Raw genomic sequence first — 15,707 nt, 5'->3', positions numbered from 1 at the left:
GTGGTAGCTCCTGCTCTTGCTGCTGCTACAGCAACTACTGGTACCTGGACCTTTCCTATCACCACTTTGATTATTATTACACTATTATTATTATTGTTAATATGGAACTCGAAGTAACACAAAATCCTGAAAAGACATCGGCCCTTCTTTAAAGATCAACTCAATCATGTACAAGAGTTTCATTAAATATACAATAAATCCATCAAGTAGACACCAGTACTTGGTAGGCTAGGCATTTTTATTTTCTAGCGGTGATGGTGGATTTTAAAGAGCCATTCCCCCATCTCAATACACCCTTTTGAACCTATGTTCTGAAATGAGAACACAAATACTTTTTGTCCAAATTCAATTCACAAATCTGAGGTCTATGAACAGCAAACTTGAACCAACTGGATGCTCTGATGGAAACACTTAGCTAAATCTTCAGATTTTTAATCAATTAATTTTTTATAATTTTTATTGGAGTATAGTTGATTTACAATGTTGTGTTAATTTCAGGTATACAGCAAAGTGTATCAGTTATACATATACATATATCCACTCCTTTTTGGGGTTATTTTCCCATATAGACTATTGCAGAGTATTGAGTAGACTTCCCTGTGCTCTACAGTAGGTCCTTATTAGTGATCTATTTTATATATAGTAGTGTGTACATGTCAATCCCAATCTTCCAATTCATCCCTCCCCCACCTCCAACTTTTCTACTACTATTGACAAGGAAGGGCCTTTCAAACAATTAAGAAAATTGCAGATGGCTGTCTGTGGATGTGAATATGAATCTGCTCAACAATCTGCTGGGATCCAGATGCCTATTCTGACCCTATTGTAGCCTCAGTTGCCTCTAAAACACCAATATATACGTATATATATATGTATATACTTATAAAGTATATACCTATGCTGCTACATCAGTAGAGTATATGCACATCACAAATCCTATTCAAAAACCTCATGAATCAGAGCAAACTCACTCCTAGCCCATAAATATTCAGATTTGTAAATGGAATTCACAGATCCCCACCATGAACTGAGGCTTTTAAGACTATGCAAATCTTCTACCTTGGAAGAACTGACTTGGCAAGGCCAAGTGCTATCCATTTATATCCTAATATGATGAGACAGAAAAATCCTGTTAAGTTCAGAGGCTTGGCTCTATATATACAGGCCAAGTCTAAACAAGGCAAACGTCTCCAGACAGCACAGGGCATTTTTACTTCCTTGGACTGACTGATCTTGAAGGAATGACATAGGTGTTCCTCTGGGGGAGAATGGGGGAGAGGAGGAGCAAAGGTAGTTTTCAGCACCTAGAGTGAAATATTTACCTTCCCCTTCACTGCTCTTGTATACTTGGATCACAGTGTCAGAACCCTGGAGGTCTCTCTAATTCTTCTCTCCTCTCCCATATTTCTGGCTGAGTCTCCTTTCCAGTTTATGAGCCAAATCTTCTGAAAAGGGTATACTTAGCATTTGTATTTTCAGATTATTTTCTGTGACTATGTGTCCCCACTTTCCCACAGTCCCAACCTTGAACCTAGTCTGTAAGCTCCTTGAGGGCAAAGAACCTGTCAGTACATAGTAGGTCCTCAATAAACAATTGTCCACTGATTAGCTCTAGAAGAGGCCAGCACATGTCTTTTGGTCATGTCCCATCGGCAGCAAGCTCAGTGTCTGCAAGCTAAGAAATGAATCTTCTGGCAACTTTGTGAGCACTAGTTTGTGACTGTCAATGGGTGGACAGGAGCTGGATGAAAGCCTCCTGAAAGAACTCAGTTGAGTGTGGCTATTTCTCAGGTCTGGCCTAATGAAACATCCAGCCAGCACCTGAAATTATAATTGCCGTGAGTCACACCATGAGTCACATGGGTTGCCACAGCAACCTGTTAACTATATAACCAAAGCACCTTCCATTAGCTTTGCCAAAAATGGTTCTTGAGTTTTCCTGGACTGTGAAAATAATGTGGGTGAGCCCCAAGTTTGGGGTTGCTAAGAGTCTGCAACCAAAAGGAATAGCCTCAAGGAAAGGAAAAGAACACGAGAAAATAAGGCGACTGTACTTCTTGGGCCTCCTGAGTAAATGGCAACAACTGTGACAAATTGTTGGGTTGGTTTTGTGATATCAGCAAATACCCAAGGAGAGGTGGTTGAGGCCTCAAAACTCATTTTCTCTAAGTCAAACTTAAAGCCAAGTCTCTAGGGGTAAGAAGTGAATACATTAACCTAGTCCACTTTAAAAGATTGCAATAAATACCTTTTTTTTTTTTTTTTTTTGGGTATGCGGGCCTCTCACTGTTGTGGCCTCTCCCGTTGCGGGACACAGGCTCCGGACGCGCAGGCTCAGCGGCCACGGCTCACAGGCCCAGCCGCTCCGCGGCATGTGGGATCTTCCCGGACCGGGGCACGAACCCGCGTCCCCTGCATCGGCAGGCGGACTCTCAACCACTGCGCCACCAGGGAAGCCCTAAATACTTTTTTTTTCTTTAAAAATACAAAGGATTAGTTCTCAAAGAAATATTCTGATTTGTACTAAAATATTTTTACTCTAGAGAACTAAAATCTATTTATAAACAATACAGTGCTTTAATTTTATATCTTAGGTATGAGCCTGCTGCAACCAAACATTTGCAAATGTAGTAAACTCGCTTTTAATGGTCATTTGGGTTAAAATGAAAAATTCCAGAAGCTTCAGAAGCATATTTGATCTTGTTATTTACTAGGGAAAACTGACATTCAGTTGGATTAAACTGACATATTTTCCTAATTGCTTACAGAATAACTTGTAATTTTTACATGTTTGGAAGTTCCCGAGTGTGGAAGAAAGCAAGCAGAAGAGCCTTAAACAAGAAGAATAAGGAATATAATTTGGGATTACAAGTTAGGTGGTTGGGATTAACATATACACACTACTACATATAAAATAGATAACCAACAAGAACCTACTTTAGAGCACAGGAAACTATACTCGATATTTTATAATAACCTATAAGGGATAAGAATCTGAAAAAGATATATATAGATAGATAGATATAGATATCTATATCTATCAATCTATATCTGAATCACTGTGCTGTACACCTGAAACTAACATGACATTGTAAATCAACCATATTCAATGAAAAACAAACACTTTAAAAAAAAGAATAAGAAATACAAACAAGAATGAGAACAGGAGGAAGTGACAATGGTCTGTTGACTCTGGAAGCAATTGAGGGGCCGACCAGGTATCTTTTGGGTCTGTGCTCTGGTGGCCGGCTGATAGATTCCCTAAGGTGATGAGCTATGATGCCAAACTTCCCAGTAGCTGGAAATAGCTAAGATTACTATCTGTTGTATTTTTCACTTTTTCATCTCCATATATATCATCTTCTAACATTTTAGTGAATGCAGAACTACCCATGCAGAATTAGATGAAGAAGTCAGGAGCAAACGAACAGATTTGGCAAATAATAAAATGTGGCAACTAATAAAAACCAAGACAACAGTTGATTCCAAGAGGAAGATACTTATCCACACAGTACTATTACGGCAGGAATGAGACCAGAACAAACTTGTGAATCACAAAGCAAAAGCAGTCTTGAAAGTGTCCAATCAAATACAGGTGCTATATAATCAACCAGAAAAATTAAATTAAAATTCTACACCACAGTGTAAAATTTCTCGAGTATATCCCTATCCCACAAGTAAAAACTCTCTTTTATGTTCACACAGCAAAACCCAGCAGCAATATTTCCTGTCAACAACTGAAGAACATCCCAAATGTAACAATTCCTTGACCAACTGGTCATGATGACTTCGTACAAGAAGCCCCAAGCTTTGCCTTCCCCCACCTGCCAAGTGAAGTTAATGACAAACACTGACAGTCCTGTCCCAGGAACTCAGGAGAATCTGTGTTCTCCAAAGACCATGCTTGTGGATTTCTCTGAAGCTAACAATCAGATTTCCTTTCCTGGGAATTTCTTGCTTAACTCACCCAAAGCATTTTTTTAAAGAAGCAATACCTGTACTTTCCAGATAACAAGGTGGCCTAAAATATTATCAAGTGTCACAACTATTCAGGTTCATTTTGTAGTTCTTGTGCCTCTGACTGGTGTACCTGTGAGCTGACTCTTGGGTCTGATAATATATTCTGCAACTGTACATGTTCATTTGTAAGTGGAACAATCTCTCTGTGCCGGCAGTTAGGAAACCCAGATTGAAACTGCTAATGTGAGCTGACTTCAGCTGTTGATGATTATGTAGTCAAGCCTTGACCAAGGTTTCCTGAACCCTGGCTAAAATAGGAAGTCTTGAGACGGCCCAAAAATGAATTCGCACACTTCCCTGATAGTGAAACTTTTTAAAGAGCAGATGTCAAGATGATTTAAGAGGAGCTGAAATTTAACATCTTAAGAAAACTTATCAGCAAATTAGGACAGTTCAGTTTTCAAGAAAAATCCGACAGATGCTAAAGAAGAAGTCATTTGGGTGATAGTTATTAGAGAAAGAACTGATTGGTTTTCTTCCTCCTCACCAGTTGTGGGGCCTATAGAGATGCTAAGATCAGAAATATGATGGGCTGTCTGCTGAGTTGGGTAACAAAAACAATCTCCATGTTTACGTGGCATAGAAGACTTTCACTAACATGCAACTTGCACAATTCAATTTCTCCTTGGCATGGGCAAAGTTTTGGGTCAACTGTCTTTTCAGGAGCTTTCTCCCCATCTTGTCACTGGGCCATTTTATTTTGGGCCCCCTCCCCCAAATCGTGAAAGTAAACATCAGCCAAAAAAACCAAGATGACTTCTGATCTAAATCTTTCTATCAATTTAATATTTGAACTACATAAAGGAAGCTTTAAATCTTTCTACATTTACATTATGCTTAATCCCTAAGAATTTCCCTGCTGATTTTCACAGTTAGAAAGGCACTCAAAATCTACCCACTCTGGCTATATCTTGATTTTGTTTTAAAGCAGGTATAAGCTGATAGAGTTCATTAAGCCTCTGCTGAAAGACCAACCTGTTCTATTGCCTTTTTTCCACTAGCTACCACACTCATGATGTCACCCACATCCTCCTTCCATGAATTTAAATCCAACCACGGGGTATTATTTCTGCAAGAGGCCAACGAAATTATCCTTAGGGATGACAATTCCTTAAAGGTCCTTATGGATGGATGGTCTATATATTAAGTAACATCTATGGTCTCTGTCCTATTCGTTGAGGGGTATTCTTTGTATCCAGTGGAGTTGAACTAGTGGTTTTTGTCCACTTATCCAGGAGCCAAGTCATAATGCAAACAGTCAGCGGCTTTCTGTATGTTGCCAGGTGGCCAGGAGTCCATACCCCAAACCGCCATAAACAGTAGGCACAATCATCCGCCCCTGTTCAGGAGAGGCCCAGGACTGAGCTAGCAGAAAGACTGAATTACTTACCACCTCTAGAGTGGGTCCCACCAGGCCAGGGACGAGCTCATGGGCAAGGCTGTGCAAGGAAGCGCTCTGTACCATGCCTGCCCTGCGGATATACAGAGGACTTCAGTCTCCTGCACTGTCAATCTCTCAGTCATCATGAGCTCAATTATGCACCGACAACAGCAAGAACAACAACAACGACGACAACAAAACAACCCCCAAAAAGCTAAAGGGCCACAGATTACCCTGGTGGAGGGACAGCCAACTGGAACCGTGTGTTGAGAGACGACGTGCTGCCCTGAGCATGTGTCCATTACGGGCCTGAGCTTTGCCTCTTTCCTCAAACATTCCACTGAAGCCCACGGGAGAGCCACGTGGAGAGACAGCAGGACTGGGCCCTAAAAGTCAGGCAACCATCAAATTGGGTGGGGTTGCTTTTGGTTTTTTGTTTGTTTTTTGTCTTTTTTTTGCTTTTTATGTTTGCTTTCTACAAATACAGATAGACAGACAGACAAACCCAAGAGCAGATTTCAAGAATCAACTGAGGCACAAGATAAACTACTTTGATGGTACACAGATTTTTTTTTCCCCTCCAAATTGTTCACATGAAATCAAACATTTTCAAAGCATAAATAGGAAAAATTGGGGGACACGCCTTTGTCGGCCCTAAATTGTGCCGTAAATATCTCCACTGCTTGCCTTAGAAGGATGCCCAAACACATCTCGTAGGTAGCACATATCTGTGGTCTGAAATAGTTATCAAATTCTAATGACACTCTTAATTGAAAGTCTAAATAATATGCTGGTCAAGTACAGTGAAAGTTGACTGCCTGCCATCAATGACGTATTGGTTTCATCCTGAGGATCAAGGCACAGTCAAACATCATTGCTCAGAATGCAGATCACAACACTTTACATTGACGTGAGTTTGTGAACTTATGGTGGAGTTCAAATGAAGGCAATTGATGAAAGCAGTTGAACCTGAGAGGTGGGAATGAATACAGAGGATAAATCCAGCGCACATTTCCACATCAAACTACCCATGCCATTTACCAGGGCCCCCAAAGGCCACACGAGCGGCAGCGCCTAGATTCCCCGTCAGTATCTCTGCTCCACAGACACAAGTACAAAACGGCCTAAATCGTGAACTAGTGGTGAGGAAAAGGAGACCAAAGTTTAAAAGAAATCAAGGTGATGTTTCCTGGAAACATACCAACTCGTCTAAGAAGGATCCGGAGTAAGGGTGATCAGTAAGTAATTAATTGATCCTCCTGGCTAGATTTTATGGTTTTTCTAAAGATGAGTGGCTTGCATCTCTAGACTTTATCACACTATGTCTAGACTCTCTTTAACACACACTCAGTACAAACAGGTGGAGATGTACCACTTCCGACCACTACAGGTAGAGAAGTATGACCTCTGTTGACCATGGATCACAGCTGAAACATTAGTTTATACTTGAAAGGCCACAGCAGCCAGACATATGCGAATTCCAACTCTTCAGAAAACTTTGGACAAAAAAAAAAAAAAAAATGCGTTACTTACATGTATGTGTCTTCTTTGTTACTGAGATACCTAGAAGAGAAGAAACAATGACAAAGGTAAGAAAGGAGCCTGTGTGTACTTCTTAGAATGTACATCATCCCCAGTGTACTCAGAAATGCATTTTGTTCAGATGGGGATGGAGAGGCAAGATGCATCTTCATCTCACATACAGCATCACTGGACCTACCCCAGTGTAACGAAACCATTAACGATGGGGCCAGCAAGCATTGCCTACTGGCTTAAGAGGTTCTGTGGTAAAAAGTAGCAGCACGGACAGTAATTAAACAGAGTGAGAGAAGACTTATTTTTGATTTTAAATAGGGGAGACAATCATGTTTATAGGCACAGTGGGGAAGATTTAAGGCACAAGAGAGTGAAGCCAACTTACTCAGACAAGAGTGAACTGAGCCACAGAGCAATTACTTTGCTCTGGCCATTGATTTTGTGTTTACTTTCTAATGAAAATGACTCTTTGTGCTCACATGAAGCATCACTTTTAATGGTGGGGGAAAATACATCCACAAACTCTACCTCTCTGTCTATACTTGTTAAAGTCAGAAGGGGAATGACGGCTACTTCTTGGCAAATGGCAGCACAATGAACAAAATCTATATGAAAACATAAGGCGTTAATGAGTCAGCACCTTTGATACTTCTAAGAGGCTTTATAGAGAGCGGGTGAAGAATGGAACTGGGCAAGATTCTGCACATAAGACCACAGAAAGATAACGTGAACGCACACTTCAATGCAAACAGTGCTACCGCCACTTCAGAAGTGCTCCATTTTGAATTTTGTATGCTTCATTCTTCTTGGGGGATATTCTTGATACCAAATAGGCTCAAAGTCATAAAGCTCTTGAAAACATTTAGCCTGTGACTAAGAAGTGTGGTAAACCTTGCATGTCTTTTATTCTTTCAAGTTATTAACAGAACTATTTAACCCTCCTCTGGAAAGTAACACTGTTGAAAAATTTGGCACTCAGATCAGACCTATTACTTAGCTATGGAATGTATCGGACAGGGAAGAAATCCATTATGAAAATCCATGGTATAGCACAGGGAGAACAGCTCGGTGCTTTGTGACCACCTAGAGGGGTGGGATAGGGAGGGTGGGAGGGAGGGAGACACAAGAGGGAAGAGATATGGGGACATGTGTATATCTGATTCACTTTGTTATAAAGCAGAAACTAACACCATCCTAAAGCAATTATACTCCAATAAAGATGTTAAAAAAAATCCATGGTAGACATAAAAAAAAAGCTAGTGCCAAAATTGTGCACTAACACCAAAATCACACACTTGTTCCCCCACAAATTTCCACAGGACTTATTTAGGGAAGCTGAAATTACATAGCCCAACTCAAATTCTACCCACCCCCCCGCCACTTTCTACAGAGAAAAACAGAACTATTGTTTTTCATCGTGTTTGACTTGGCTTTGCACAGTGAAGTTAGAAGCTTCTGCAGAGTCTTGAAGGCTCTCTCACATGGGAACTAACCGAAGGGTTTGAGGAGTTTTTGAAATAAGCTTTTTCATGGGAAGGGAACTGCCCCCAACAGTAGCAGTGAATCAAGTTGAAAATCTGAATACCACTTGCAACTCCAGCTCATGACACCAGCACCAATAAATGGATACTTTAGTGCTCTTTCAGCATTATGAGAGCTATATGTGTACTTTCCTTAGGAAATGATGCTTTCGGTAAAATCACTTTGAAGAGAAAGTGCTTATGCTGTCACTCCTGATTATTCAGAACCTTCACACAATTGGATTTAACACAGCCCCAAACAGACCTATCTATATTCGCTGAGTGTGGAACTATTTTCTCCTGACATCCAAAGGCCTGATGAAAATACCACTGCTTTGACTTTTCTACTTAAATTTATTATACAGTGTGATGCAGTGTTCTCATCAAATATTTTCATGACGATTATAATGATAATAGATTTTGAAAATCTTTCCAGGAAAGCTGCCTGATCCTTGAGATCACAGCAGCATGGAGCTAAAACTTCTCATTTCTGTCTCCAGGAGACAGCATGACTTCCCTAACAGCACAAACTCGGCCCCTCAGTTTCGTTTAACTGTCAATTAGCGATCAGTACAAGTAATTGGGAGATATACCTACACAAGAGTTGACAGATTTAGCAGAAACAATACAGGATCCTCAGTTACACTTAAATTTCAGACACTTGCAATTTGTTGTTTATCTGAAATTCAAATGTAACTGAGCATCCTGTATTTTATCTGGCAACCCTAACCTATACAAATAAAATGTAAATTATATCTATCACATGCAAGGAAGAACATACCAATAAATTAATAGATACACTTTTATGGAGAAAGGCTTAAAAAACACATCCCTCTCACAAAAGCAATATTTTTTAAAGTGCATTACAACTCCTAATTATGGAGACATAACTGTGCATATTTTCTTGTTTTCAATGTTTTTACTTAATAGCCATTATGAAAACAAAATTCTATTTCTCTAGGAAAAGCAAACGAACTGAAACAATGTGAACACACAAAAGACAAATTTAATGAAACAATCAGAAAATTTATTGGAATTCCCTTCCTTCTCCTCTCCTGAAAAATAACTGTGCTCACACTAATGTCTTGTGTCTCTCCTTTCTCTGTAGAAGCTCCAGTCCTTCATATTAACTGATTCCACAGAAGTGAAAAAAAAAAAAAAAAAAAGCAGGGCTTCCCTGGTGGCGCAGTGGTTGAGAATCTGCCTGCCGATGCAGGGGACGCGGATTCGTGCCCCGGTCCGGGAAGATCCCACATGCTGCAGAGCGGCTGGGCCCGTGAGCCATGGCCGCTGAGCCTGTGCATCCGGAGCCTGCGCTCCGCGATGGGAGAGGCCACAACAGTGAGAGGCCCGCGTACCACAAAAAAAAAAAAAAAAAAAAAGCAGAAAAAAAAAAAAAAAGAAAATGTCCTTCTCATTTCACAGATGGGGTCAACTAAGGACAATTTAATCATTACAATAAAAAGTTTTCTGTAGAAAGTTAATATCTGATGGGAAGTGAGTCCATGGTATGTATTTAAAGCTACCTAAGGAGGTAAAAGAACTGTACTCAAAAACTATAAGTTGCTGATGAAAGAAATTAAAGATGACACAAAGAGAAAGATACATGGTATTCTTGGATTGGAAGAATTAATATTGTTAAAATGATCATACTACCCAAAGCAATCTACAGATTCAATGCATTCCCTATCAATATACCAATGGCATTTTTCACAGAACTAGAACAAATAATTTTAAAAATTATATGGAAACACAAAAGACCCCAAATAGCCAAAACAATCTTGGGAAAGAATAATGGAACTGGAGGAACCATGCACCCTGACTTCAGAATATACTACAAAGCTACAGTAATCAAAACATTATGGTACTAGCACATAAACTGATGCATAGATCAATGGAACAGAAGAAAGAGCCCAGAAATAAACCCATGCACTTATGGTCAATTCTTCTACGACAAAGGAGGCAAGAATATACAGTGGAGAAAATATAGCCTCTTCAGTAAATAATGCTGGGAAAGCTGGATAGCAACATGTAAAAGAATGAAATAGAACATTCCCTAACACCATATACTAAAGTAAACTCAAAATGGATTAAAGGCCCAAATGTAAGACTGGAAACCATAAAACTTCTAGAGGAAAACATAAGCAGGACATTCTTTGACATAAATTGTAGCAATATTTCTTTTGGCTCTGTCTCCTAAAGCAAAGGAAATAAAAGCAAAAATAAACAAATGGGACCTAATTAAACTTAAAAGCTTTTGCACAGCAAAGGAAACCTTCAACAAAATGAAAAGACAACCTACTGAATGGTAAAAAACATTTGCAAATGATATGACTGATAAGGAGTTAATATCCAATATAAATAAACAGCTCATACAACTCAACATCAAAAAAGTAAACAACTCAATTAAAAAATGGGCAGAAGACCTGTATAGGCATTTCTCCAAAGAGGACATGCAAATGGCCAACAGGCACATGAAAAGATGCTCAACATCACTAATCATCAGGGAAATGTATATCAAAACCACTATGAGATATCACCTCACACTGGTCAGAATGGCTATCATCAAAAAGAACACAAATAACAATTGTTGGTGAGGATACAGAGGAAAGGGAGCCCTTGAAAACTGTTGGTGGGAACGTAGATTGGTGCAGCCCCTGGGGAAAACAGTATGGAGGTTTCTCAAAAAACTAAAAACAGAACTACCAAATGACCCAGAAATTCCACTCCTGGGAATATATCTGAATAAAAAACAAAAACACTAATTCAAAAAGATACATGCACCCCAATGTTCATAGCAGCATTCTTTACAATTGCCAAGATAAGGAAGAAACCTAAGTTTCCATCAACAGATGAATGGATAAAGATGTGGTACACACACACACACACATACATATATAACAGACTATTACTCAGCCATAAAAAAGAATGAAATTTTGCAGTTTGCAGCAACCTGGATGGACTTGGAGGGTATTATGCTCAGTGGAATAAGTCAGACAAAGAAAGATAAATACTGTATGATATCACTTATATGTGGAATCTAAAAATACAACAAAACTAGTGAATATAACAAAAAAGAAACAGAATCACAGATATAGAGAACAAACTGGTGGCTACCAGTGGAGGGGAGGGGCAAGATGGGGGAGGAGATTAAGAGGTACAAACTATTACGTGTAAATAAGCTATGAGGATACATTATACAACACGGGGAATATAGTCAATATTTTATAATAATTACAAATGGAGTATAACCTTTAAAAATTATCAGTCACTATATTATACACCTGTAACTTACCTAATATTATACACCAACTATACTTCAATAAAAACCAGAAAAACCCTGGTATAGATAGTGCATCTAATAAGAGTAAAAAAAAAAAAAAAGATTTACTCCCCAAAGCATATCACTCAGCAGTCAGCTCTATAACTAATTTAAATCTACAGGGTCCTGTCCCCCAGCCTTACCTAAGCCAGGAATCCCCACCAGGGCTTGGGTGAAAGAGATACTTGAGAGGTCTGTGTGCCCTGGTTTGCAACCAGCAGCCATTTCTTCATCCCCCTACTCCTTAAATGGGGCGTCTGGGCCTTCCGTTTCTCTTTCTTCTCATTTCCCCAGAGGCTGCACGATTCCTGTCTTTCTTGCCACAGAGCTCATCCTTTCTGAAATCACATCAGTCTATGTTTCCCATCTTTGTCCTCAAGTGGAAGGGGTAAGACTTATCCAAACCTAATGCTACTAGCAGTGACCCTGAATCAACCATTCCGGGAGAGCTGGGTTTTCTAAACATAAATTATGATGAGTGTTTAGGAGGCAAATAGGTCTAATTCTACCCAGAAGTGGAAAAGAATAAACTTTTTGAAGGCAGTTTTTAAGATAACTGGATTTGGAGTCAAGTTGACCTGAACTTACATTCTTAGTCCATCCACTTTCCTACCCAAGGCTGAGAGACCTTGGGCAACTTGCTTCACTTCTCTGGGCCTGAATTTCCAGGTCTCTACAATTGTATATAATCATAACAATACTCCAAAGGCTGTTGTGAAAATCCAAACAAAATAAGGATGTGTAAAGACCTTTACAAAGTGGGAAGTGTGACATAAATGTTAATTTTTAACTTTCACAAAAGGTGGGCAACGCACACCGTCTTACTTTAACAAAGGTGAATTAGAATGTTCTACTGAAAGCTATGCCATAGCTACTCATGATTTCCTGGGTTTCACACTGACTCATAACCTGGGATTCTGATTTTCAGACCAAGGGCTCTGACTTCAAAATTCATATCTGATGGAGGAGAGCATAAGACAGAGAACCGAGTTTCTAAAAGTAAGCGTACTGTTCTAGACCCCAAACTCCCCTGGACTCTACTCTCTAAAATCAAGGGAAGATACTTGCTCATGGGCAGGTAAGCTAAGTGGGCAAAGGACTTGGATCACCACCACCAACGGGTGTCAAACCAAGTCCAGATGTTGTGAAGGTTTTGATATACTTCCTAATGCCTGGAAAGAGACATCAAGATCCTTCCCCAGGGCTTCCCTGGTGGCACAGTGGTTGAGAGTCTGCCTGCCGATGCAAGGGACATGGGGTTCGTGCCCCGGTCCGGAAAGATCCCACATGCCGCGGAGCAGATGGGCCCGTGAGCCATGGCCGCTGAGCCTGCGCTCCGCAAGGGGAGAGGCCACAGCAGCGAGAGGCCCGCGTACAGCAAAAAAAATAAAATTAAATTAAAAGTTCATAAATGAAAAGCACTCACAAACCAAAAGTGAACCAGAAGTGACCTTGCTGGATGTTTTGGGAAAGTCACTTAACTTCTCTGGGCCTTAGTTTTCTCATCTGCAGAATGAGATAGCTGAACTACACGCTTTCTTGATTTCCCTTCTAGAGCCTTGATCAATGACTCCTTGACGTGCTTTCAAGCTAACAAACCAAATTTCCTCTAAGCAACAGGCTGCCAGATCTACTTCTCAGTGTGAAAAAAACCTAATGTAGCTCACAATCAAGGGCAACCCCCTGAAACTTTTTTGCTTTTAAAAACCCGAGAAGAAAGAAGGCAGTATCCACAAAACGTTGTGTAAGTAAAAGATACACTTCTTCTGGGTGATATTTTTAAATTATCTGGGCTAGAGAAAAATGGTACCTTTTGATAAAGTTGTGAGACCCATAATCTTACCCAGCCCAGCCCATCTTCTCTCTCTCTCTCTCTCTCTCTCTCTCTCTCCATATATATATATATATTTATGGAGAGAGAGAGAAACATTCCCAGGTAATGCTTTAGAGTAATTTCTAACTTAACGCTATGATAACAATTTTAAATTGACAGGTAATATCCTTAAAACGAAGAGGAAAAAATCTCCACAACGACTCTCCCCAGACTAGGACCTCTAATACAGCAAGATTCCCTGACTCTATTTAGCCGACTATGCTTCAAAGTAAAGCAAAGGAAATGTCATGAAAATACCACAAATTTATCACTGTCAGGGTATCAGTAGTTTCAGAGTTACAGTTATGGCAGAGCAGAGCACTTGAGGGATAGAATCTGATTTTTCCAATCAGTGCCAAATCTTGGACCAATTAACTTCCTTGATGGACTTCTTACCATCTCTTGGCTTCCAGGCAATTGTCTGGGTACCAAGTTTATTTTAACTTTTTTTTTTTTTGTAAGAAATGGCATCTTTCCTCCTCCCCAGACATACCAATTACCACAATGGCATTTCCAGAGGCCCTGCATTTTGGACAAGTGCCTAGCTACAAAGATGTCCTTTTGCCACCTTGCTAATATTCAGCCTGTGTGCCTTCTCTTGTCCTCTCTCACAATGAGATAACAATTGTTGAGACAGAGATATATGCAACATGTATAAGTTCTGTGTTAGAATAAAAAACAGAATGAAAAACAAACACAACAAAAAATATCTGAAATAACAGATACACACTACCATATATAAAAGAGATAAACAACAAGAACCTACTGTATAGCACAGGGAACTATATTCAATATCTTGTAATAACTTATAAGAGAAAAGAATCTGAAAAAGAACATATATATGTTTTATATATATCTATATATATCTATATATATCTGAATCACTTTGCTATACAACTGAAACTAACACAACATTGTAAATCAACTATACTTCAATTAAAAAAATACCGAAAATAAGATGCTGCGCAGTTTTTCTTTTCTTCTTTTTGTTTTTAAATAGATCAGTGTTTCTCTATTTCAAGTGAGTGTGTGTGGCAGGGAGAAGGAGAGGTGCTGAACGATAATTAACAAAATCTGTTCTGTCATGGGCCATCTTGTTACATGCATGTACACAAGCCCCAGAACACTAACTCTTCATTTCATTTCTAGAAAAGGAGGGCTCCAAATACGAAGGCCTTTGCAAGATTTATTCTCCCTCCTCACAAGACACCTGCATTAATTAAGACGCCCATTATTCAAGCCGTGCTCTTTGGAGAATGGCTTAACCACTCTTGAACCTCTGTTTTCTTATCCATAAAATGGGGATAAAATTTTCAGTGTTAGGTTTATAGTAAGATTTAAACAAGGCCATTCACGTGGGACACATAGCAGAGTGTCTCTTTCCTTTTAAAGATGTTTCCAATTGCAGATACTTTGCACTGGATAAACAGAGAGCTACCCCTTGGGTGAAGACAGGCAATACCCATTAATTAGAGCCCTGCTGTTACAGAGGGGGATAGTCTGGTAAATAAACGTTTGAGAGCAAGGGCAGAACTTTCAAACTAAAATCTGGAAGATTAGACCTCCCTCCTGCCATAAAACCAACAAACACAGTGACCTGCTCCCTCCTGTTCTTCTCTTTCACTTCCTCATTGTAAGGAGCTGGTAGTTAAAACAGCAATTTATATGCAGCGTAAGAACAGGAGATAAGAAACAAGGCCCAGCATGTAGGCTTTTTTTTTTTGAATGGCTAACAATGGTTTCATAAAGAAAACATATCACTTTGTGCTGGCCTCTGTCCCCGCTCCCCCCAGTCCTGACTTGTCCCATGAGCTTGCTCTATTCCACACTGTCAAGGAGAGAATCAGTGCAGGATTCAGATCAGGAACACAGCCCGAATAGGGCCTCGCCAAACAAAATGATGTTACAAAACAATGTCCTTGTCTAGGACAAAAGAGCTATTAATGATAATCAGTACATATTATTGAAAGTGCTCCAAGTAATCTCTGGACTTTGTTTTAAAAATTCTTAATGGACACTAATGCTTAGGGTTCACTCAAAAGAGAAATAAATTAT

General features: G+C 39.6%; 1 protein-coding gene across 1 annotated transcript in view; it reads right to left on the bottom strand.

Moving 5' to 3' along the window:
• Positions 1-15,707, bottom strand: part of RORA (RAR related orphan receptor A) — a 731,081-nt gene that overhangs the window by 181,382 nt on the left and 533,992 nt on the right. The window contains exon 2 of the mRNA XM_059057843.2: positions 6,935-6,964. Coding sequence (XP_058913826.1) covers positions 6,935-6,964 — 30 coding nt within the window. The remainder of the gene's footprint in view (positions 1-6,934; positions 6,965-15,707) is intronic.

The sequence above is a fragment of the Kogia breviceps genome, chromosome 3, assembly GCF_026419965.1.
Source record: "Kogia breviceps isolate mKogBre1 chromosome 3, mKogBre1 haplotype 1, whole genome shotgun sequence".
In the NCBI taxonomy this organism is placed as follows: domain Eukaryota; kingdom Metazoa; phylum Chordata; class Mammalia; order Artiodactyla; family Physeteridae; genus Kogia; species Kogia breviceps.
The sequence above is the reverse complement of the archived record's forward strand: the minus strand, read 5'-3'. Positions and strand labels throughout refer to the sequence as shown.